Source organism: Pholis gunnellus (genome assembly GCF_910591455.1).
Source record: "Pholis gunnellus genome assembly, chromosome: 9".
In the NCBI taxonomy this organism is placed as follows: domain Eukaryota; kingdom Metazoa; phylum Chordata; class Actinopteri; order Perciformes; family Pholidae; genus Pholis; species Pholis gunnellus.
The window spans coordinates 7,844,760-7,870,699 of record NC_136535.1 but is presented as its reverse complement, the minus strand read 5'-3'; the positions used below and the strand labels follow the sequence as shown (position 1 = coordinate 7,870,699).

Here is a 25,940-nt window from a genome sequence, read left to right as displayed (position 1 = left end):
AACACATGGCATCGCACAGAGTTGTTCCGCTCCCCCCCTTTTAGGAAGACTGTTGTTGTAACTTTTGTGTAACTGTACATTGTCACAAGGTTCAATTGATCAAAGAGCTGTAGTTTGTTTTTGCCAAGAGATCTACCTTTTTGGTTACTGTTTAGGAAAGATAGTAAAAGCTGCATGTGATCATCAAAAAAAAAAAAAAACATTAACACTAATATGTATAAAGTAAATCTGAGACGAGAAGTGAATCGGATAAATGGTAAAAAGAAAAAAGCCCAAACTGAATCATTCTGTGTCTTGGCAGACTTCATCCTGGTGAAGTGGTGTGCTGTGAAAACAGTCGACCCCATTAAAAAAAAAAAAAAAAAGTATTAATTCATCTATGAAAGAAATTAAAAACAAGCAAAATGCCATTTGATCAAAGCTATCATACATATGTGTAGTAACCTACAAATAAAAGGATACTAAAAGGATAAAACAAAGAATGACTCATGATTTAGGCTTGGATAAGACTGATACTTAGAAGCTAGGGTTTAAAAAAAAAAAGCAGAAATCCCTAAATCCCCTTATGTGTTTATAAAACAAAAATACAATTTTGATTATTGAACATTAGATAGAGGAAAGTGTGGCTGATGTAAGCGAACACAGCCTAATGCTTATTGCTGCATTACAGAAACTTAGTAATTGTTCATGTTGCTCGCGTCTCAAAAAATACTACTGAAGGCACTTGATCTATCAAAGGTTTAACTTAGACTTGCTGGCACAGCCAAGCAGCAATGTAGTCGGTCCCCAGGCTACACCCCCCCCCCCCCCCCCCCCCAAAAAGCCAACATGTCCAAACTGGGCCTCACATTACCTTTACTCCAAATCAGTATTGTTCTTTATGCTTCAAATACATCATTTTTGGTTTCTCAGGCTCGTTGAAAACAAACTAAAAACAGGATAAAAACGTACAAGGCCAAATATAAAGCTATGTAAGCTAGACGCAATAGTCCCAAACGCAGTTAAGTAGTGCTGCTTCATGCTATGTTGCAAGAATAAAAGAGGCACCAGAGACTCCAGACGACAACTGATGATGGCGGTCCTTGCAGAAGAGTTCATGCACCCACCCAGCTCAGCTTTGAGGGGAGACCAGGGGAAGGAACGACCCCTGCTCTAGGTAAAGATGCCCTAGATTCACTGACAGATCTGTGAAAGATTTGGGGACCCTTGCGTTATTGTCTGTTCATGGGCCAGCCTTGAAGACGCAGACAAAATAAAGAGATAACACACCAGTGAGAAGAAAAGAACAATACTGCCTCAAAAAGAGGTTGGCCTTACATGCCGAGACAGAAACCGAAGTCCAGAGAGGCTCGCTGAAATGTCTTGTCAAAGCATCTATGGCTCCTTCACAGATAAGAGCAGGCAGCAGTTTAAAGTGTGGGGGAGAGGAGTTAGGAGCGTCCTGCTCGGATCGTCTATAACCACGTGAGGAAGCTCTCCTTGTCGATCTTGGTAGCTGCCAGCACCGTTTCCATGTCATTGAGGATGTCGGAGCTCAAAGCCTCCTGGAGACTGGGCATCAGCTCTTCGCCCTCCACCGCCATGCTCTCACTCTCGAGGGTGCCCAGGTCTACGTCTGTACCCGGGATGGCGTCCAGGTAGTCGGGGAAACGGCTGGGCTGTGTTGCCATGGAGGGTGGAAGAGGGTCCCCTAATGAACAGTAAAAAAAACATTTAAAAAAAAAGGGGGATACATCATGAAATTCTAGAGATGCCCCGATCTGGTTGTTGCAGCCTATAACACTGCTGATCCTCGAACAACCACATCGGACAATACAGAATGTTTTTGCTGTTATAGCAGCTGGTATACAAGGTTCCAGGCAAACTTCCCTGAACTGTCCTGAAAAGAAAAGAAAAAGTCATAACTTGCCTCTCTATTGTATTTGGCTGTGAAAACATCTATTTATTCAAGTTTCTCACCAAAAACTAAACTTATAGCAGGATTGTGCCACTGGCATTTTTCCTTTGTTTAATCGCACACCTGAGAAATCACATGTGCAGGTGGGACTACACTAGGCATGCTCTTGTGTTGCACAAGAGTGTTTAATCAGGGCAAGCTGGCGCCATCATTTACTTCTTGCTTATTTATATTTCTTGTTCTGCAATCCTGCGAGGAGACGTGTTGCCAAAAAGACAACAGTGTGCCGGAGTTTTTTTTTGCCGTTTACAGAAAAGTGAGTTCAGAAAGCACAGCTGTATGTTATCTAAAAGATTTTTGATGTCCCGGCTGAATATATATGGAACATTTTTCGACAATATGGATGAGGTCATTGAATTTATATTGTTTTGAGCCAGATTATACGGATGAAGATCTCCTACAAATTGGGGAGCCGTCTAGGGGAGAGGCAGAGGAGGAATGCTCTAAACAGTGGGACCTGTGGCTGGCTCCCCATCATATGACAGATAGGGGCGAAGTCAATTCTATTCTGCATGCAAGTATCTCCAACCACTTCCTGACCCACTACCTTTGCAAAGGTGCACCACATTTTTCACGCAAGCCAAATCAGAGCAGACTGGAATTTTTTTTGGGAGGGGGGGACTTAAAAGTGTGTTTTTTGAACATGTAATTATGTAAGTGTGTTCTGGTAGAAAACCCAGAATACAAGCATGAACCTGCAAATAAGTATAATATATCCCCTTTACATGATTTGACTAAGCAAACTAGAGAATGTTTGGAAGATCTTGTCAGCTTGGTCCATTAGTTTAGGTAATTGAAACACATTCCTATCTTTTTGTACAGACTGTAAATATGAGCAGCCAACTGAGAAAAACAAACAGTCACATCAGACTCCCAGTAGTAATTACAAGCAGAAGATTAGGGTGAAGACAGCTATGACGTCTGCCTCACGGTGGAAAGAATTGTGAAATATAAACGAGCCAAGAAAGCCATGTCGACATGAATGCAATGTGGCGTTGTGCAAAGCTAAGCTGGGAGAAAGAGCTGAGCACCGACTACAGAAAGGTTCATCGACAGCCGCGCAAAGAGACGTCAGAAGAGATGTTCACGTTGCTTCCAGCCTCACCTGTGTCCATCTCATCCACGCTGTTGAGGAAGTCGTCTGGAGTGCGAGGGACGCTGTAGCTGCTCATACTCAAGCCGCTGTCCGTGCTCTCATCCCTGGAGTGGTAGGTCCCGCTGAAAATATGAAAATAAACTGTTGTAAACTCTGCACTTTCGCTCAGAACACCATGATTTCCATCAAACTGAAGGGAATGAAAAGCTTTTTGGTCTCGGCAGAGTTTGCGGATGGCCTTAATGACCTTCACTTAACTGCTTTGAAACTGAACTACGTGAATCTAATTAACTGATCCAACAAAGCAAACACACTCAGTTATTAAAAGCACACAGGCTGGAAAGTAACAGTGTGGCCTTAATTCCCTCAGGGACCTTCTGCATACATCCACGCTTCAACAGTTATATTTATTTGAACGACTATGGTGACTAATCCACAGCGACACCGAGCTTCAGTATCTCGCGCTCTATGGCAGAATATAGGAAAAAGAGCAACAATGAATGGGACAGCAGAGAGACAAAGAGGCCGAGAGGACATTTGACAAGCCTATACTAATTAGCAGAGGAAAAATATGTAGGCAGAGTATGGCAGAGGCAGGATGAATGAGGCCATTGTGAGGGTAAGGGAGTGGAGGCAACGGGGGGAGGAGGGGAGATTAGGTTGGCCTGTCTACTGACTGGACCACATGTTCTCATGGCCTGCTTGCTATTCAGCTCTTTTCTCACTTCCTCCTCTCACAGAAGAACTAGAGCTTGAACTGCTAGGAGTGATTTCCCAGAATGCCATGGAGCAGCACTTGCAGATAGGAAGAGACAAATTGTTTTTTTTTTGTTTTGTTTTTCTAATTACGTGCAGCCGTTTTCAGATCTAGTGTCAGTCCGTCGGGTTTTGTGTTGTTACTAATCAAATTGTAAAAATGTGTTCATCTCCACTTTGAATAAAGTGTGGTTTTATCGTATTTTTCACACCACAATACAGGCTCTGACGGCCTGTATTGCAGCAGTTGTGCACCAGGGGTCACCACAGTGCAATGAAAGCCGTCACAAAGCTGCTGGTCTGTATGAGACATTACCATGTGAGGAGGGTTAAGCCCAGAGACTGGCCTTCTGTTTGTGCTGCTTGTGTAACTCTAGGAGCTCTCACCAGAGCTCAAACATACGTCAAGTCTGACGAGCTGAACCAGAATGGAAGCCCTCGCCAACTGCACCTCAGCTGTGATTGTACTGGACTCGGAGGAAATGATGCTCCGCAGAGGCTACTCCTGAGTTTTGTATTAAACCAACCTGTTGAGGAATGGGTCAGAGCTGTTGGCGGTCATGGTCCGGGCATCCTGGGTCATAGGGGAGGACACAGGGTTCGTGCCGCCATCTTGATCCATACTAGTAGGCAGCTGATTCCTTATAGCGAGCTCCTGCGGACGATAAAGCACAAAACCCATGAGCAACACAATCAACCCCAAACCTAACCGCAGAGGTTTAATTATACACAGCTTCATAAAAACATGTCACAACTCCCTTTTGCTCCCTGTTGCACTGCTGTCACTGCATACAATGTTAGATTAAGGAATTACAAACAGACTGGTGCTCTCCATTCCTCCTCCATACAGGGTGTCAAATGACATGAGGGGCCCGACAACAGTTGGACGCAATTGTTTTCTACACATGCTCGGATCACGCTCGGATCAGATAAGGCAACGGATATGAAGTCATGTTCTTTTTTCACCTCCTTCCTCTGGAAGTCCTTGAACGGGAAGGTGCAGCGACTTGACCGATGTCACCGTTTGAGATCTCATGAAACTTTTACGGGGTCGGAGACGACAACAGAGAGCCAACGGAAGGCTGTTAGTATAGATGTAAAAACTGCTGCAGGACGCCTTATTAGAAGCTTCTATTGGTCGTGGTTGAGGAGAACTGGACACAACACATTCTCCGAGACAAAAAGATGAATAAAAAGCCGTAATTAGCCTTTTGTAAAATAAGCTGTTTTCCCAGCTGTACTCGCAGCAGTGCTAAAAAGGTGTTTCCTTCTCAAAACTACTACTTTTGCACACATGTAAACAATCTGGTGTGGATTAGGAGGAGTTATGAGAGTTGTGTACTGTCAACAACCTTTCGTGGTTTTATGGGCTTCTTTTTTTGAGCATGACTGAGCAGCGTCAGCACTGGACTGCCACCAGCACGTTGCATACATCGCCGCCGGTTCTTCATCATACTTCATACCATGTGGAATCCATTTGGGCGTGGCAAGTATTGCCCCAAAGTTGAACTCCCTACACAAGCACACAATTTCCTACTATGCTCATGCGCTCCTATATTTGCAAACACAGAATGGCCTCCCAAATTCCAAACTTCCCGAAAAGTTTCAGAAATTTGGGGTTTACCAGAATCTAGTCAATAGCCTGATAGAGGAGCTCTTGAAATGTAAACTGTCTGGTCTGCAATCCCATCATCTGTTGTTTTCCATTAAGCTTTGTTTTACTGGAAAGTGAGGATGTTTGAGGTTCGGGTAACTGTCATAATGTTTTCTTAAAAGAGGTCAAAACTCCTGCAACACTTGTAGTATATAGAACAACTGGTCAAAGATTAAAGTTGTTCTATATACTTCAAAGTGTTGCTGGAGTTTGGACCTCTTCAGACGTTTTCCCTTCTCCATGCACCCTGGTAAGTTGCCAGAAACACCCACTCTGCGTCATCATGTTTTCCTTGCATGCACATGAGAAATCAGGTGGGAAGGCAGGAAATAGAAAATACATGCACTGAAATAACCTGGTTATTAAGAAACCTTTGTTTACATACACAAAGATGCAAAGAAGTTAGACATGTTTAGGGCTTTGACACGGCTAATAGGGATTCTCCAGCAGAAACCATGTTGTGCTAATTACATTTCTCTTAATCTCGTACCCCATTATGCAAAATAGATTTCTCCTTTGCGTGACATTTCAGAAAGTTGACAATAACCAGGTTACTTAAGCTAAAACATTGCATGTGCTCTGAGGACTTTCAGTAAGGACAGTGCAAATCATCTTCTCCCGGCTTCAGCCCGGAGCACCACGAACACACGCAGGACACTTCCTACACGGTGAACTTTAAACAACCCATGGGAATGGCTCAGTAAACAAGTCACCAGCAGCACCCTGATTCATAATAATAAAGCTCTCTTTCTGGTGGTGTGACATGGCCTTGAGTAAACGACGGGACTCGGCGGCACCACCCTGTGTGGGCGGCACAGTGACACATCGCAGTGAGGAAGTGATAAAATGACCGCGTATGACTCACGGGGACTTCATTGCAGGGTGCTGCAACAATAAAGAGCGATCAAAGAAACGTACACCGCCATTACCTCGGAATGATGACTCATATTTAAAATATAAGGCATATTCAGGATAAGTTCCAACACGTTTAAAAGATAAACATTTTGCCGATGACCTCATTTAACTAGTGGGCAGTTAGGGATCCAGTGTCCCGCTGCTACGCGGACGGACTTTCACATACTGAAAGTATTGACCTTGAGACCTTTTGATACAAGCGAGTTGTTCCTCCATGGAGGCCACAGCGCTACACAAAAAGGCCTTTGAACATGTTTTTGGAAACACTTTAACTCTCGATTCCTGACCTGTGGTCTCTGCCGAAGTAGCTCCTGTTGCTTCAGTCTCAGCCTCTCCTTCTCGATCTGCTGCAGTCTCATCTGGTTGTTGCCGCCCATGATTCCGGGAGGGAGCTGCCCTCCCTGCTTCACTGGAGCACTCTGGGAGATCCTCTGCTGGTTCAGGGCTGCAGAAGAGACAAACAGAGAGGAGTTCAAGTCTGTTACCGCTGTAGTGTGGTGTTCATTTTAAACATTGCATTCCGTTACTACTGTATAACATGTATAGTGTTCATTTTAAACTTGGCATACAGACACTCTAAATGGTGTCTCTAAACTTTAAAAAATAGTGAGGGGCTGCTTGATATCAAAGGAACTAGAGAGGACAAAGAGAAACTGGTGAATCCAGTATAACCGTGTCCAGATTGAGCATAGTCTATATTCTATGGAGAAACGTACTAACCTAACAGAAAACAATGTCTTTGGGGCAAACAGGAGAAATCTTCTGGGTCTCAATTAAGTGGGATGGGATGTCTTCTTTTCATCCCCTTTCTGTGGTTAGTAGGCCACAACGATACGAGTAGTTTTAACGATGAAAATATTCAATATCGGATGTTGGTGCCCCGGAAGACTAAAAATACACTACCGTATCCGGAACTTACGCCTATTAATGCCTGGCTGCGTAACAAGACTGACAACGTTTTTGTTTACACGGTGAACTTGTAAAAGAGTGAAGCCAGTGCAGCAGGTTATGTAGGACAAGGAAAGTCTTCTACCTAGTGTGTGAAACAATCACTATTCCTGTAAGACCTGATCCCCTCCCACTCACTGACTAAGACAGGCTCTGTTACTTTCGTGCATTGCGTCAGTTATGACTTATCCTTTCATTGTGCGTTTTGTTTCCTTCTTAACAGATTATACTTCAGGACCGATTGTCTCTTAACCCTGGCCTGACGGGTCTGTGTGCTAATCAGACAAATGCATTTTATAACAGATTAGGTTCTTTAAACACTGCACCACTATCTACTTTCGTTTGAACGTTCTTTCACCCGAGAAATGTACTTGCACTGTGCACCGACAAAGCTACCAGCAAGTTTACATTATCAGAACAAATGCGTGTGTATTGAAAAACACAGCTGCTCCCCCCAGTGAAATCTTTGTTATTCTTTACTCTGGCGAGGGTGGGTCCAATAAACATGTTGTATGAAAGCAGCACAGCGATGCGGCAATCTATGCATGCAAAGTAGGTCACACACTTTGTCACTACAGTGGGGAAAGAGAAGCAAATGTGCTTGACCACGAGGGGTGTAACAGTAATGGAACCAATGGTGAGAGCTGTTTGCTTATGCGCTTGAAGCACCAACCAAAACAAAGCCTTTGGGGGCGGGGGGGGGGGGACACACAACAATTTTCATGCGGGGCTGCCTCTCTGTGCTGTCCTGCCCGCCCCGGCACCTTTCTCATCACCATTCAATCACTGTCTGTTTACACTATCTCAGGAGCTGAATGAACCGCGGCTCAGGGCTCTCCCTGAGAAGCTCTGTAGGCCCCGCCCTGCCTGCAGTCATCCCCCTCTCTCCCTCTCCGTCCACGCTGCCTCCCCCAACAACCCCACCCCTGCACACAAACACACACACACACACACACACACACACCGAGCCATGGAGCCGCCTCAACTCTCCCACACACATATCAACTGAAGCCATGGGAGAGAGTGTTACTTCTCCCCGCTTCTTATCTCTTGCAGATACTGAGGGCTTTTGAGGCTGGATCGCTCCACCGTCGGGGCACCATTAGCAGTTCTCAAGGTAGAGCTGATGCAACGTGGGCCATGTCAGCAGCTGTAGCTCTGCAAAGGCCTGAGCTTTGAAGCAGAGGCATGAGGAGAAAGATTCACCGATACAGAAGGCCAAACATTAAAATGTGTAGTATCGCAAATAGGAAGTCTGACAGGGCAAGAAACCAGGATCAGACAGCTACACTCATTTGGACCGTATTACCAGAACTGTCTATTGTAAACTTACACCAAAGTTTGCATACTACCAGTTTCAACTTTGACCTACTAAACTTTACATAGCCATGGATACAATTTTGGCTTGTTCATCGTTAGCCTGCTCATTTTCTGCCCCAACTGACTGTAACGTGTTGACACCGACGTGTTCCAAGATGGAAGCAATCACAATGGAGAGTGCAGTGATATCATAAGCTAACGCTACAATGTTAGCGTAGCCAAAACTACGTAAATAACGTCATTTTTCTTGAAGGTCCGAGCCTTGAGGGAGAGTATGCATTGAACAGTGAGTGATACACAAAACCATATGTTGGCGAATGCAGTCTTACAGCCGAGTCAAGGACTCCGTCACAGACCAAACAGCTAACAGCAACCACTGTTACTGGAGGAACTATGCCCAAACAATGAGCATATCGCAGCAGGGAATTACATCTGTGGGTGAGATAGCGGCGAAGGACAGGTTCAGTTCAGGGCCAGAATGATAGCATAAGAAACGGAGGCCAGACTCGGCTGAGGAGACGTGTGTGAGTGTATGCGTGTGGTTTTTGGAAGGGGAGGTTGAAGGCAGCAGCACACATGGGCGGCGATAGCTGGTGGGCCAGGCAGATAAGAGACAAGCTAATGCCGTCTGCCTTTTGTCTTCTTCACGCACCCCCTGCAACACAACGCGGCCAGCAACACAGGCCCTTATCAGCCGATCACACTGTCAGGCATATTACACCACGAGATCACCTGGGGCTGGTAGGGTTGAGGGTGTGCCAGCTGTGGGAAGTTCTCTGTGTGAACAGGGCTCAGCACCTTTTGAAGGCATGGTAAATATTTGTCTGTTGTCAAATTAAAAAGTCTTAAAAAGTATTGTATTTTTTTGAATTAATTTGTTTAAAAAGGGCCACTTGAGAAGGTGTCGTCTTTCTAGTGTTGAGATAAGAAGAGTGGGGAAACAGTCTGGATGTGATAAAAAAAACACTGTTTTATCGGAGTCTGTCAGGAAGAATCAACAGCGTAGGCCAGCCTATATGAGAAGTATTTTACAGCTTCAAATTTGAAGTTGTGTTGCATGTAACTGTTCAATGAAAGTACTGTCATTTCAGTCAAATAAAAACCACAATGCAAAATATTATCTCTGTGAAAATCAACTGGAAGGTATCCCTGTTAAATGGTCAGTTCACCCCAAATAGTTGATAGGGACTTCACCATAAGTAGTAAGGGGCTTGAATAAAGCTGCTGAAAACAAGCTCAGTGGGTTATCCAAAATAGGCGCAACATTCGTTTCAAAGAACGTTACTGTTGAGCTTTTCTAAAAACGTATTTTTAAAAGCTTTTTGCACCTCAAACAAACTGCAGTTCACCTCCATGGTACTGGAGTTGGTGCAAATATCTAAGATGTAAAAAAAATAACAACAAACAACAAAAACAACACGTGAGAATGTCAGAATGAAGCGACCCTTTAAACGGACTCACTGCTGCCTCATCACACTACGCCAACTTTTCTGGTGAAGTACTCTTGACAGCGGAGGAAGAAAAAAAAACCATCACATGACAGATAAATTAGCAATGTGTTTAACAAACGGCTTTCGATTAAGGCTTCAAAGCACACTGTTCCTCTCCCAGGGGAAATCTGTCTATTTGTGCTCCCCAGTATCCTCCTAGTATGTTTTTGCCATGCTGTTCCTCCGGAGTAGTACGTTCAGAAAACATATCTACACAGAGCCACCCCCCCCCCCCACCACCACCACCTTTCGAACTCGGCCACAGTGCCCTCATGGCTTGTTCGCTGCTCACCACCTCCTTGGATGTTAAAGAGGATGCATGCTTATCCCGTCGGCATATTCCCTCTGTTCCTCTGTTTTTCTTTCTTCCCCTTTCGCCTTGCCTCTCTCTCCCTGCCCCCACCTCCCCTCTCACATTGGAGTTCTTTGACTGAAAAGGTCTGGAACAGATTAAGAGTTGGACCACAGAATAAAGAGGCCTGGCAGAGATTCAAGTCTGTCTGGAGCTGGAGCAGAATGGGGCTGTGCCTGCACTGGGCCTCACGCAGGGGAAAGCCAGCCGGCAACAGCCCTCAGTTAAAGGCGCTCCGCTGCTTTTCTTCTCAGAGCTCAAATTAGCCTCCATTATCAAAGCAGCTGGCTTACCATTGGAGACCTACATAGCAGAAGTATACATGTTTCTGAAGCCGTGGAGCGCATTACTGTGCTCGCATGTAAAAAAAAAAAGAAAAATGTGATTGAAGAATAACTACAAAGAATATCATTAGGTTTCCCTTCGACCACCGAGCCGCACTATGAAATATCAAGTAGTTTGAAGTGCATATCGCTTAGAAATCTTTCATAAAATCTAAACGGATAAAAAAAGACAACAGCATGTGCGCAACATAAGGGGGTATAAATGTGAGCTATTAAAAGTATTAAGCACAGAAGGATTTTTATCTCATGTGGAGCAAAATGATGTTTGATGGCACACAATGAGTTAACATGATCTCTTTCTCCCTCTCGCTCGCTTTCAGGGGCCCAGCAGCCTTGTGTGTTCAAGACTTATAAATCTTCAAAGAGCTCCGCCGATCCGAGCCGCCATCTCTCCCCAGCTGCCCCACTCCCCTTACAACTCTGTTTTGAACTTTCCTGCCTGCCTTTAGAGTGGGACTCGCAATTGCTGACAGGAAAAAAAATAAAACTGCCCTTGAAGTGCCCAGACTCGATAAAAAAAAAAAAAACAGCTAAAATTAAAACAGGAAAACAGGCTGCGTGCTGATTCACACATGTTGCCTTTGTGAACCAGGGTTAGCCTCCCTGGGGAACGCTGCTGCAATGAAGGGATGGCACCTGAAGCGTAAATGAGTCAGAGTGACATAAGCAGGAACCTTCATCTCTGGGAGTCTTCCTTGCACAGGAGGATTAGCTCATTCCCATGGCCGCAGAGAGATCTCTACACATGTAGCAGGTCCTGTCGCTAATTCGCCAAACGCCGGCCACCACACACTGAAAGCTAACTGTCAAACTTAAGCTCGGCCCGGGGGATTAATGGCTAACTCAGCTGTTGCTCTAACACTAAAATGGCTGACAAAAGGTTCGGTGCAGATTTTGAGTGTGGGGGGGGTTTTCTGTGAAATCTGGTTTCAACAACCGATGGTATGGCTAGTCACTCCGGAACAATGTAGTGCGGTGAAATAAGCAATGAATCATACAGAACTGAACCCACTATTACATTGTGGTGATGCATCTTTTATGGATTAGCCAGAACTTTCTACTGGGGAAAGTAAAGTGCTGTCACAAAAACATGTTTAAGAAACCCTATAAAAAGACTTCCTTGTTCAATTTAATATGTCATAAATATACTATTAAAACTTTTAGATAGCAACAATGATTTTTGGGAGCCTCATAATAAAGTTTCTGGATTTAATAAGAAGAGCAAACATGGTATTTTATTTAAATCAAGAACTAAACTAAGGAAATCCTCTCTATAGCAAACTCACCAAAGCGCGGGTCAAGTCGTGGGTCAAGCCAGGATGTGGTCTTGTTCTTGTGGTTGATGTAGTAAATTTCTCCCTCTGATGTAATAGCTTGTTCCCAGGCCTCAGGGAGAGGACCTGAGGGATGACAGGCAACAATAATGTTGGAGAGATGCTTGTGTTTCAGTCACTCCTCAGATTGTTCTTTAAATGACACAATTGTGCAACATATAGCAACAGTAACAGCTTAACTATTGTACATAATTGCGCATAATTACAGCATATATATATATATATAGAAGTCATGGATTTGGTAGCATTTAAGACTACACAAATTCTGTACAAAGCAACAAACTATTTACTTTCCGGCAACACACAAAAGATGTTGGCGGGTTATATCTTAAGAGGAAAGGTGCTCTCACACCAGGAAACTAAAAAGGTGCCATCAAGCCTAACCTGTTCGGTTTGCTTAAAATGAACTCAGGTCCGTAGGACGGTGTGAAAGCTGTCAATCAAACTCTGGGGCAAACTAACAGACCAAACTAACAGACCAAGACCACCTGAAAAGTGGGGTCTCGGTCCACCACGTCTCTCTCAGGACTATGAAGCCCATTGTTGTTGTTCTTCTTCTTACTGTTTTTTGGTTTAGTTTTTATATTGACATGATTTTTTATGCGTATGTGATAAAGCGAAGTTAAAGGGGCAGGACATTATACGCGTTTACCTCTGCCTATTCCTTTTCAAACATGTAATATTTATTCATTTAGAATTTGCTGTATCTGTTTACTGTATATTTTATTGATTCTTCTTCTTTGTGTTCTTATCATTTGTTACAAGTTCAAAATAAAATCTATCCATCCATCCGCTCGTCCGTCTATCTTTTCCACTAACTTGGACAAAAATAAAACAGGCGATAAGGGAAAGTGACATCAAAGACAAATAGCAGCACAATACTTTTCACCACATTCAAGGTTATTGTATCTTTTTTTAAGATTTGCTTATAGGTTGCCAGCAACAATTTGAGAATACAGAAAGACTTCATCAGTAAACTCTGTAATCTGTGAGTCACGGAGATCCCAAACATGTCAGACAGGACCTGTCACGTTCTACCTCGGTCTTAACTCACCTAGGGCAAATTCCAACCGCATTGGCCAGAAGTGAGGTACACAGAGTCTTAGTGACATGTAAAAACTAGACCAGACTGCTCCCGACTTCTACTGTATGTGGTATGAAAGTAAGAAGATGGCCAGAAATAACATCAAGTTTAGTCTAATGCTGGAAATCCCACATTGAAGAACTTGATCTGTAATACATGTCATGTGCTGCTTCTCTGGTACAACTAAACGTAATAAAGTCAAGGTATACATACCACTGGCTGGGTTCATAATGTTCTGTTGCTGGACTGGCACAGAACTGGGAGGGGGAGCCTGGTTCATCTGGAGCAGGGCCTTGCGAGGATCCTGCCAGGTCGTGGTCTGATCAATGTGGCTGTAGGGAGACAAGATAGCCAAAATAAATAAGTCCTAAAAATGGCCGTCAAGGTGTTTTCCAGCAGTAATCAGTAGTAAGTTCAAACCAGGGGCCATATCAATGTGAAACAGCAGGTCACACGCAGGAACTGATGACTCAGAGCAGTTTCAACAAAGCTCTTTGATGAAAACACTGACTCCAACGCCTGCTTTCTGTAAACTATGACTGTTACAGGAAACCAAACTCAGCTGTGTCTGTTTGGACCCCGTCTGAACCCACTATTCAATATAGGACTGGGAGAGGTTTTTTTTCACTTAAAAGTTGTACGCCATGAATCAGAATGGGTAAACTGCACGCTGTTTTGAATTAAAATAAAGTTATAAATGATAAAGACAAAAAAAAAAAACAAGCAGCAGACTACAACACTAGACAACTAGAAATGAATCAACATCATCTGGGACTGTATGGAAGCCCAACACTTCTTGTCTAAGAGGCTATGATTGGTTTCAAAACAACTATTGTAACGCCAAACAATGATGCTCCATCTATTTTACGGCTCGTCTTTGCCGGGGACAGGAGTGGGGAGCGGGGGAGGGGGGGGGGGGGCATTGTGTTGCATTCTGTGAAGGCATTGATAATTAGTGCTTTGTTGGTACTTGTTGCTTGATTAAGATGGAAAGCTAATACAGGAAGCCCTCCTCTCCCGAGCAGGACCCTCTCTTTTGAGGGAGGGTCAGTCCCAGGGCTCAACGCAGGGGGTCCTTTTTCCTGGAAGTGGCTCGGACACTGTGGAGTGTCAGGGGCTTTAACAATCTGGCGCCACATTTACAAAGCTTTCACCTGCTTGACAAAGGCACAGACTGAGCTACGACCTAAAACCCCACTATTCACTTGTGCTTTTTGTTTTGTTTTTTTCGAAACATCCCATTTAAAAAGGCCTCGCCTCGTACAGAGCCTCAAACTCCAGTAGCGTGTTTTTGCGACACCACAACCCTATTTATAGTGTTGAGAGTGACTGAATTATTTTATACAAGTGAGAAAAATAAAAGAGTTTGTTCATAACGCAATTAAATATTACCCTCGGCAATCTATATATTGTACCCTGCAATAATCACGCTCCTCAACCCGGTGAGACTCTTTACGACTCGCTGTGAATTTGATCCCAGAGCGCCATTAGCCCAGATTTTAGAACAGCTGGGTGAAGTGAGAGATTCAGAGGGTCTTTTGGCCTCTGCGGTAATCCCAGCCTGCCTGTCTGCTCTCTATCCCAGGCCAGAGAGCGAGAGGGCCTGACTCAGCACCCCCCCCCCCCCACTACACAATGCAACCCATTTTGAAGCCCCCTCTTGTTTATGCTTTACTGATCAAAGGAGCTGCCAAATCCCCTACCAAACCCTCCCCCAGCCCTCACACACACACACACACACACACACACACACAAACACCACAAACCAAGCAAAATAGCTGGAAGTGCTCAGATTGGAGGGGGCCCTTTGAGAAAGAAGGGTCACAGGGAGCGGGGTGAGACAACTACAGAAAAGAAGGGGGGGGGGGGGGGGGAGGGGAAAGGGGGGGGGGGGGGGGGGGGGGGAGTGAAAGGGGGGGGGGGGGGGGGGGGGGCATCTACGGAAGCAATCCCTCTGAATTCCATTGGCTGCGTGAGTTGCTGTGGTCCTGTTACACTCCGAGCGCCCGCCCTGCCCCCTTCACTGCCTCCTTCCCACTCTGGAAACTATGACATTTATTATAGAGGGGAGGGGAGAACAGGGGAGGAGACTCGGAGAGGAGCACTGGGATAAGGGAAGGGAGGACTTATCGTAAATGAGAGGCCTGCACATCCTGGTACACAAATGCTGAACAGAAATGCTACAAGTTGAGAACACGGATGGAAGTGTGTAACCTCAAAGCCTCTAAGAACTCTGATAAATCCTTATCCGCACCGCCTTAACGTGGGCTTCTCCTAGCACAGATGAAAGTACAAATATTGGATTTCTATCAAACCCCAGCGTGGGAGGCCGAAGTGTGTGGCTCAAATCAATCAAAACAGATGTAAACACAGCTTCAGCAAAACGCCCGTGGTAGAAATCCACACGCAGGTTCCAAGAGAGCCTGTATGTGGGAACAGGTAAATAAGTTACAGAGAGCCCAGTAATTCATCACCAGATTCTTAAAGCTAAAAGATAATCCATTCACTCGACCTGCCCCGAACCCTATATGGTCCGGGGCTATACGCCGCTTCCTGTCGCCGAGACATAAAACAAAACAATGTCATGGCAACTGCTGGGACGGCTGGAGGCCACCAGTTGCTGTTCGGAATTGCTGATGATCTGCAACCTCCGCGGTCACAACTGCTCGGTGTTGTCTTTACATGTCATGACACCACGGCGAGCTCAGCAGGGAGACCACCACACCCTACTAACCCCCCCCCCCCCGGGGCAGGGCAGCTAACGGGCTGTGGGTTCGGCCTCGTCCACACTGCAGCAGTTACAGTTGAAAACAACAATCACATGTTTTTACTGTTTTTTTTTTGTCGTTGTCCAACCTGACATGCCAAAACAATAAGATGATGGTTAGTTAAAATTCATAATGTGGTTTTGGTCACATGGATCAAGAGCGGAGGAGCGCGTTATGCTCCAGGAGGGGTTACGTTACTCCTGCCATTAAAACTTAGAATCTTGTTTGAATTCAAACTAGCCAGTGCTGCTCATCTCCATGAAGGAGCAAACTACCCTCTTTTACAGCCACCTTTCAAGCCTTGAGAGATGAGACGGCAGCTTTAAACTATTTCTGTGGAATGGTTTCCACGAGCTGAATGGAGTGCTCCATATTCATTTTTTTTTGATCATCAACCATTTCCCAATGTTTTCAAATGAAGAACATGTTTTTTGGTGTTGCAACATGCAATCCTATTGTGGACGGCGTGCCAAACGTCCGTGGGTCTGCATTGTCGTGGACATGGCCTCAGTCCAACAGTCGGTATTCTGTTTGTGAATCGCCAAACACAAAACATGCCCCATCATTAGCTTCTTCGTGGGAAACTGACTGTAAGTTGGCCAGGTGCTGCAGTGAAGGAGAGCACCGCGGTTCAGACGCGACCCGTTATCAGGTCGCTCGCCTGTAGCGCTTGCTCCCTTTTTTTGCTCAAGCTATCATCATGGTCGACTGTGGCTTAGCACGGAGGAGGACTCTTGATCCACCCAGGCACTTGACATCTCCTTGACTGATGGCCCAATTATCAAGGTGGCGTTTATTGTGTCAGCGTTATTTATAATGTGTCTTGCTGAGGAGGAGGGAGTGGGACCTTTTGCATAAAGGCTAAACTTGACTCTTTTTTTCTATACTAAGGACATTCAAGATAACATTTCTCAACAGTTAAATGTACGTTTTGTGACTGAATCAAAAGATTTGACTGGAGTCAGCTACACAGAGTAACTCAGCAGAGGTTCGACATCCTTAAAGAGATCCAAGTGAAGACGTCTGAATGCTGCACTTGTTTCACAGGCCTCGTCTGATTACAGCAGTATGACAAACCTAACACGGAGCTTTGCCTGTTTACACCCGTGAAAACTGCGGCGTTTACATCTGGCTTTGAGGAGAACGTTCTATCCAAAAATAAGTCTGCTCTGCGGTTTAAAATGTCTCAGAATCAGCTCCGCTACCTGCCAAAACAGCAGATCAAAGCTAGATGCGAGGCCAGATAGAGCGTTTTATTCCGCTGAAACCGTCTCTCCTCAAAGCCAGATGTCAAAATCTGCGTTTCGCTGGCGTGAAACAAGGGAGTGAAGCTATGGGGGAGTGAAGCTATGGGGGAGTGAAGCGGCGACGAAACACACCCCTGCAGCGGAGTTGTCAAATGTTAAAAATGGGATCCTCAGGCCACAGTGGTTCCACCCAGGGAGTATGTGCTTGGAAGGTGGTTGAAGCCGATGACTAAAGGGTGCACTGAGGGAGGCAAGATGTAATCAGGCCTCTAAGATGAGGATGACCACCTCCACTCTGGTTGAATGGGGATGCCTGGCTGCCTCTCTATCAGCAGGACATCATCAAGAGAGATTATTGGGGCAACCTCTGTGACCCTATTGTGGCAACCTCTGTGACCCTATTGTGGCTTTAAGTTTCCCTTTGAAGGAGGGTTTGTCTCATCATACTTCCTAACGAAGCAACTAATTCACAAAGTACCAGGACGGAGCTCAGAAGGTTCAGTTTGACTGCTGCTTGTTTTCAAAGAACAATTCAAAAGACTCATGTATTTAAGTGTCCTTTCAAAAAGGTGTGCCATGTGAGGTTACTCAGTCAAACACTGACTGCACTACATAGGCACAATTAAAGAAATTGGTAGACTACTTGTCATACATGCGTTTTAATAGTAAAAAAAATAGTTTAAATGTATGCATGCTGCAACAGACAACATAAATACAAATGTTTCTCTATTTTGTTGTCCAAGCGCTATCCCGTTGCCACCAGGTGCTTTGGTTAGAGTCGTTTTTTGGGAGCTCTCAACCCCACCTGAGACGGCCCATGAGCCTGATGCTGCATCTCTGTGGAGATGCACTCAGTGACAGTGGAGGCATTGATGTCTGGGACAGAGGTGTTACATCAAGACTTTGGTAAACACTAGCCGGACTTTCTCACAGTCCCATTTGTGTACTGAGCTGACAGGCCCCAGTTGAACAGGAAGGGCCTTGTCTGTGTGTGGTCAATAAACCAAAAGTTTGTCAAACACAAAGTTCGCTCCAAATGAGGGCTCCGCGCAGGCTTACAGCCCAGTCTTCCCAGCACCATTTGTGACCGGCCGAGTGGTCTCAACAGCTTCATTTCAAATCCAATTTGCGTACTTATCACGTCAAGCTTTTAAGTAAATGACATAACAGTCGATACTGAAAATAATAAGGCATTACGTGTAATGCTTACATAAGACGGCGAGTATGTGATCAGTGTGAGCCAAGCGATTAGATCAGCTCTGCTGTGATATAAGGTGTCAACAAACAAATATGGTGCAAATCATTTTTTTTTTTTTTAAAACAGCCAGGCAACTGTCACAACCACGCCACTTGTGTGCAGCTGTGTATTGTGTTGCAATGGTAACTTTTCGTCGCTCAATAGGGACAATGTTGGTGATTTTAAAACAAGAACCAGACATTTTTTGTTAATATCACAGTCCAAATAGATTGCATACAATGAGAGCATAAGGTCCAAATAAACGCTCTGATCTCTCCTGCTCTAATAGGGCGTCTCTCTCTGTTTTTAGCGCAACAGATGTCCAGGAAACCCCATATAGGGTCCACTGAAGCTCGACTTGTTCTCAGCCTGCCTAGTTTCCCTTGTTAACCAGGATTGTGCACAATTGACAGTGTAAAAAAAAAAAAAAAACACAGTTCAATAATTAGTAGTAGCCTAAAATACATAATAATTTGATCCTTTACAATCACTGTTAAGAGGCGAGTCAGCCATTCTGGTTGTGGGAAACCAGGCTCATCAAAATGGTTTAAAATCCAATTGAGAAAAGACAAAAGTGTCCATCGGCACTCAGCTCTACCTGCCCCTGAGGGCAGACAATAGCTACTCCCCCAAAGCTTCCCTCCGCTTAGGGCTGACTTCCCACGGACTAAAAGCTCATTCAAAGCTGCATTTAATAAGCGCCCGGAAACAGTGATTACCCCTCCTAGTTTACCGGTGTGTCTAAATTAGAAACCTTCATTAGTTTATGACCCAGCCCTGGAGACCGGCCCTGCCCCCCATCCCCGCACCAAGCAAGGTGACCCAACCTCCCTGCCCCTGCTGTCGTAAATCAAAGGCCACAGCAAACTGCTGGAAGAAAGAGGAGGAAAGGTCAACAGACTTTGTTGACATTCTCCCAGTGTTCTCAGACTTCTCCTCAGCTTAAGGTTTTTTGTTATTTAGGTTATAGTCAAAACAAAATAGAGATTTTGTTTTGCAGGAGGTTGCTCATATTTTCACCGGGGCTACAACAACCAATTATTTAAATGGTTAAAACTATTTTTAACCATTTTTTTAAAGCGTTTTTTTAGCGATAATATTCCCAAGAGCCTAAAGTGACGCCAATAACAGTTTGAAATCCAGATTTACTATAATAGAAAAAAGAGAGAACAGCAGAAAATCCTGAAAAAAACAAATATAGTTCAGCCTTTTTTTGTCAATAAATGACCAATATGTTGCAAATACATTTAGACTGTATAAGCACATGATCTGCTAATTGTTTGAGCACTGATCACTAATACACACCAGGCCAAACTGAAGCTGTCAGCACTGTTTCTCTTGCACAAGCTCAATTACTTACTAGCAACTGTGAGCAACATAGTCTTAAGAAGGCCGCTGCCCTCTCCCTCCGCCATCTTTGAAACTTCATGTCAACCATTTGTCTATTTTGGGAAGGCTCACATGAGTCTCAACAGGCCTGTGGTCTGAATAAAGATCACTGTTTCACTGCCGGGACAAAGGGAGGGCCGGAGTTTCTCTTGGCCCCTCTTCTAGTCATCTCCACATGGCTGTTATTTAACTCCATTGACACAAAAGAGGCGCCATCACAGCGCCACGGCTCCATTCATACTAAAGCAGAGCCTGGCTTTTTTAAAAGGGGGGAGTGGGACATCGGCGTCCAATGTGACACACAGAGGCCACTCACCCCCCAGACTGTATGACCCTGTAGTGTACTAGTAAACAACAGAGGCGGAGAAACAGATTATTTAAAAATGTTTGAAAAACTTTCACCCCGAATTGATTTATCTCTAAGGACAACAGCGGTCACCTGAGTGAAATGTGAGCCCCCGCTCGGCTCTGCTCGCTAGTGACAGACTCCCCACCCCCACCCACCCACCCACCCACACTCTCCCTCCCTGTCTCCCTCTCTCTCTCTCTCTGGCCCAACTTCACTCCTTCTGCAACGCGTCTCGGTCGGACAACCCCTGTTTATAAATAGGGGAGTGTCTTTTCCAGCAGCTCTGCCGAGACCGCCCGTATTCCAGATCAAATATCTGCACTTTGATGTGTGCGGCGTATGGAAGATGTCTGCCGGAGTTTTTCCCTGACTTGAACACAAACACTGTGTACTACACTTACTCTAGTTGTACAGCATGCCAGTCAAAACACAGTTCTCAACAGTGACACAACTATTTCCCCAAAGCCATAGGATGCAAGATGCTCCACTTTTGGAATTGACTTGTAAACACACACGAGCAGAGAGTAAAATTAATTGTAAATCAATGACATGTTTAATATTCAGGATTTAGATTAAATTGTTCTTTTTTAGTATAGAGAAAGAAGCTTTGCAGCCACATGGTACAAACCTAAACTGTGCCTTTATCAACGATCAATCAATCAGTCGGAGACAGTTCTTTATCTGCTTTGTTTTCAATATAAAAGCAGCAGAAAAAACTGAACTCTTTGACAATTACACAATTTGTTATATAACAAAGAACAAATTACACGTCGTTTAAATTCATAAAAAAGACAAACGGCAAAACGTAATAGTGCAACAAACGTTTGAACTAAAGTTGTACAAGATTGGCTTTTCCAAACTTCAATTTTGTTTACAGAGTTGCTTCATTGTCTGGAGGCGCATTAGATCACTCAGTCCCTAAACAACTGCAGCGATCCTGGGAGAGTCGAGAGAAGAGTGTTTTTTCTCCCTCTTCTACCCCCCCCCCCCCCCCCCCCCCTCAGTGCTTTTGTACAATTTTAGAAGAGCCTCCTAAAAAACGGCCCAGATGTTCTCCAGATGTGAAACCTTAAAACATCTGGTACTGAAAGCTGCTTTTGGATCCAAGTACATTTGAGGCTATGGTGTTTGTTCAGACCCCGTGTCAGAGAGTAATAGTTCCGAGAACAGTAAACATCTTTGAGGGGAGTAAGAAGGACGACTTTTGATGTCAAATCATCTCGAAAAAGCATGAGCTGTTGAGCTTTTTACTACACTTTGGAACGTTTCACAACGAGCAGATGCTCTTAAGGACGCCACTTTAAGACACATACATAAGAAAAGAAAAACCCCTCAAAGTCCCAAATGTCACTGATAAACCGACAGTCCTAAAGAGCTCTGGCATAACCACTACCCACTACTTGCTTCAAAAGTATACTTTGGATCATCAATGTGGAGGAGATATGCTGGTTAGCGGATGACTTTTGCAGAGATGTCTGTCCTTTGCTGTCTGGGGCAGCTACAATGATCCATTGTTTCTACTGAAACCTGAGCCCAAGAAAAGGAGCACCACATACAGCAGCAGCCCCTCAAAAGACGCCACCAAATGTAATAACCCACAATTCAACTATTGCAATTGTCTCTTTTTGAGCACACTGGCCACCATTGTGCCGCGCAGCAGATCTGCTAATTATTGTCGGCAATAATGTACACTGTGCAGAGTCTGATCCCGAGACCACTTCTCTGGTAGGTTGCACTTGTATCGACCATTAGTGAAGGCTAAAGTGTTTCCCTTCTTCTCTAAAAAAGTGCAATGCTGAAAAGTTCAGACACATCTCTGTTGAACCTTAAGGAGATACTAAAGTAGTATCTTTAATGTATCCATCGTATGGTGACTGGACATACTGGAGGGACTCTTCTCAACTGTCAGAGGTCCCACAAAAGACAAAAGGTTATAAGCAGGTTTCCTACACTTGCATGAAGGTCTATTAATGTGTTATTATGGTCTTGTTTGACATATTTAAAAGGACACTTGTTTTCCATGATATGGATGAGACAGTTGGGTGGTTAACGTTAAAGACCACAGCTGCATCTTCATCAGAATGCAAAGTGGTGTCAGTAGGACAGAGAGATGTCTACAGGGCTGTTGGCTCCATGTGCTAAATATCAATAAAACACTTCATCTCCTTTCAAAGCCGCCCATTCATTTTCAAAAACACAAATCAAGTTGCAAACATTTTCAAAAGACGCAAGAAACAGTGTTGACACTTGTTTCCCCGCATACTTACTTGAGGAAGTATCTCTGGCCCGAGGCGGTCTTGGCCATCTCCCACCCCGGGGGCAGGGGCACGTCATCGGGAATCTCATACGAAGACTGACGGAGATGTTGAGGGGAGGGCGGGGGCATGCCAGACAGGGAGCCGACGGTAACAGCCCCCAGCTGAAGGGAGGCCGGGGACGAGTGTGCTCGGACGTGGTGGGGTGGGAGGACTCCGCCGGTCCCAGCGTCGGTGCTGGCCTGTGTTGGAGGAGAGGCAGTGTGAGTGCAGTCCCATAGTCTTTCCCTTAGGGACCTTTTTTACCAAGTTTCATCTGACATTGTTATGAAGCAAAACAAGTGTGTCCAAAAGTAGAAGTATATACAGTTCATAAAGGTTATAGCTTACATGTTATCCTATAATAAATCATTGTTTCATTCATAACACGAACATATAGAATTTGAGGCCAGCTCACAGATAATAGTAAGGATTTAAAGAACTACAGGACACGCACCATAAAGGATACGATGGGTTTTTTTGTGCACATTAAGTTTGCATGAATTATTCTGATTTCACATTTCACTCACGTCTCATACAATATAATCAACTCACGTGTATGTTAGTTATTTTCATATGCATGTGTAGGCACGTTTGAGAGTCGTTTAATAAGGATGAGGGCCAAGGCCTGTGTGGGACAGAGGAGAGCGCAGAATCGCTGCACAGCAACGCATGCGCACTGACGAGAAAAACTCCAGAGACCATAAGCAACAGTTGTGTGTGTGCGTGTGTGCGTGGGGGGGGGGGATTTCATGATGGCAAATGAATACAGAAACATGATTATTTCATTACCCTTCTATGCATGAACGTAACCAAAACATGTCCACACACTGTATGTGCGCGTCCCATTAAAGGCCGTGTGGGTTCAGCCAACCTGACAACTCGCTTAAAGTAATAATATTGTTTTTTCCTCTAACAGGCCCATCGCTGATGACAAACAGGATGTGTTGGTGACTCTCTCACACAGCTACACACACACACACACACACACAAGCCTTCGGGCCTTTTCTCTGCAGTGATTACCAATAATGACACTAAACTTATTTACTATTACAGAATACGTAAAGGAGCGTGTATGTAAAGTCGTAATAAACAAGGGCTATACTATCCTACAATGGACCGCCGCTTTAAGCCCAGTGGTGATATCCTTACTGCTAATATGAAGTGACTGCAGGCTCCCACTCGTGAACCGTGGGCCCGAGTCCCCACAGGACGGGCCTCTCTGCTCTAGTCGTGGTTTCTGGGAAAGGGGGCAGAGGAGAGACGGGGCGGGCTTACTTGTCTGGAATGGGACTTTGGTTCAGGGGGTTTGAAGAAGGAGTCTGGCAGTTTCCTCATCCTCATGGGTACGCAAGGGGGCACGATCGTGTTTTTCGGGTTCATCACGGCGTTAAAAAGAGCCTCCAGGTCGGTCTCGGAGTCGCCCCGTACATGGACGATCTGGTGTCCGGCAGGAGGGTTATGCTGGCTCGGATCCATCGCTCCCAAAACTGTCTGCCAACTTTGTGTGTGTCCAAAAATGTTGCGTTAAGGAATTCACACACACAAAAAAAAAGAAGTTTGAGTCAATCCCAAACTTTTTTTTTTGTTTTCCTCTTTTTTTTCACACAGCAGGAAATATCGACGACACTCAGAAAAAGTGATCCCGAGTCATTCTAGAGTGGAACAGTCGAGGACTTTGTTTTCTTCCGAAGTGTGTTAGCTGTCGAAATCTGCAGTGAAAGACAGCGCTTTCCTGTTGTTTCTCGCTGGCATTCTTGAGAATGTAACAAAGCGCATATCTACTCCACACTGGAATCTATGTTGTCGTCCCGGCCCCAAACTTTTCCACAAAAAAAAAAAAAAAAAAGCACACGAAGCCACAAAAGACGAAAAAAAACAACAACACCACAAAACGCACTTCTTCTGTGTGTGGGCCAAAGTTGAAGCTGTTAGTGAATTTTCTTACGCGAGAGATTCATAGTGCGAAGAACAAATCTCTGCAGCTCACTTTCCAGAAAAAAAAAAACTTTTGCTCCAGTCGGGTCTAAACTTTGGGCAGGACATCAAACTTTATGACTCATGGGATGTCTGCTCCGGAGGCGGGGCTTAGGATTAATTGGGACAAGAGTCTTTAAAGGTACAGTCAGTGAAGCCCAGGGGCCAGAAACAAGTTTATTGTGTCAAAGTTTTACCCGTTTACGTCAAAAACATGAACTTCCATTAATTCGAACCACAAACACTTATTTTATGAGATATATATGTCACAACTTTTTAATGCGGAAAACCCCTCATCGACTCAAACCAGGATTTTGACAGTCCCCGAATGACATGGTGACTTTCGGTCATGTTTATTCTATAATCGATGGGGCAACCGAACGGTAATTATTACACATTAATTAGATAATCTGGGCAACAATTGCCAAATTAAAGTGTTCCCTATTTTGTTGGCAACCCTTTGAATACAACAAGGACCCCTGCTGATGCCAACTGGAGCCCACTTGGGAAAACATTAAATGATGACTCTGCCAAAATGTTAATAAGTAAGTAAAAAAAATAAGCATGCAAGTTTCACAATTTGTTCAGCTGTGTAACCTCCAAACATGCACAATGTAGGTGAGCAATAGGTTTGTGGAAGCAAAGTCAAAATCTCACCTAAACAGTTTGTTTGCCAAAACAAACAGGTTTTGTAATTATTGTTTTATTTTTATTTGTTCCTTTTACATTTTTAATTTACTAAATCATTCTTACACGATTGAGGCCGACTTCATTTTGAACTACTTCGAATGTGTTTTATTTAGAAGAAAGTCTTTATCTTTAGTGTTTATGTATAACATGTTCTATATTTTTGGCTATGCATGATTATGCATCATTATCACAACTCAATGATTTTTAAGAATAACTCAAAGCCACACTTTCTCTCATCAGTATATATAATGGTACTACTTTCTTTTTTTTTTACAGTGCTCATGAAAAGTAGATCCATGCAGTTTCCCACAATTGTTATGCTAATGAGGCCCCTCTTCCATTGAGAAATCATTTTGTCAAGATCCACTCTCTCTGGATACAGAGGCTCTGTTTCAACTCTTTTTCCCATACATCCACTGAATGAATGATTATGAAGCCCTATTAAATACCCGCAGACACTGTAAAGCAGATTAACAGGGCTTTGCTCTGGCAGTCACATGCTCATGTTTCTTAACAGATGCACGTCTCAACTTGAATTTGTCCATATACAATTGTTTATGGAAGTTATTCGTTGTTATTCGATTACGAAAGTTTTGAAATTAAATTGTCATGTTATATGTTCCAGATTATGACTTCCTTGTATTACGGCATACAATGCGGCCTCTTCACTGTAATTATTCGAGTAGTTTATATCAGTATATATTAATATAAACGTCCTGTAGGAATTCATATTTCTCCT

At 44.2% G+C, this 25,940-nt stretch overlaps 1 protein-coding gene across 1 annotated transcript; it reads right to left on the bottom strand.

The window, feature by feature from the left end:
- Positions 1 to 836: 836 nt before the first annotated feature.
- Positions 837 to 24,427, bottom strand: yap1 (Yes1 associated transcriptional regulator). The gene is made up of 8 exons (XM_079165768.1): positions 23,813 to 24,427; positions 22,508 to 22,737; positions 13,464 to 13,582; positions 12,119 to 12,232; positions 6,666 to 6,823; positions 4,337 to 4,464; positions 3,063 to 3,175; positions 837 to 1,690 (listed from the first exon to the last, which is right to left on the bottom strand). Exons 1-8 carry the CDS (start codon positions 24,011 to 24,013, stop codon positions 1,455 to 1,457), a joined length of 1,299 nt encoding a protein of 432 aa, XP_079021894.1. The 5' UTR covers positions 24,014 to 24,427; the 3' UTR covers positions 837 to 1,454.
- Between the last annotated feature and the right edge of the window lie 1,513 nt (positions 24,428 to 25,940).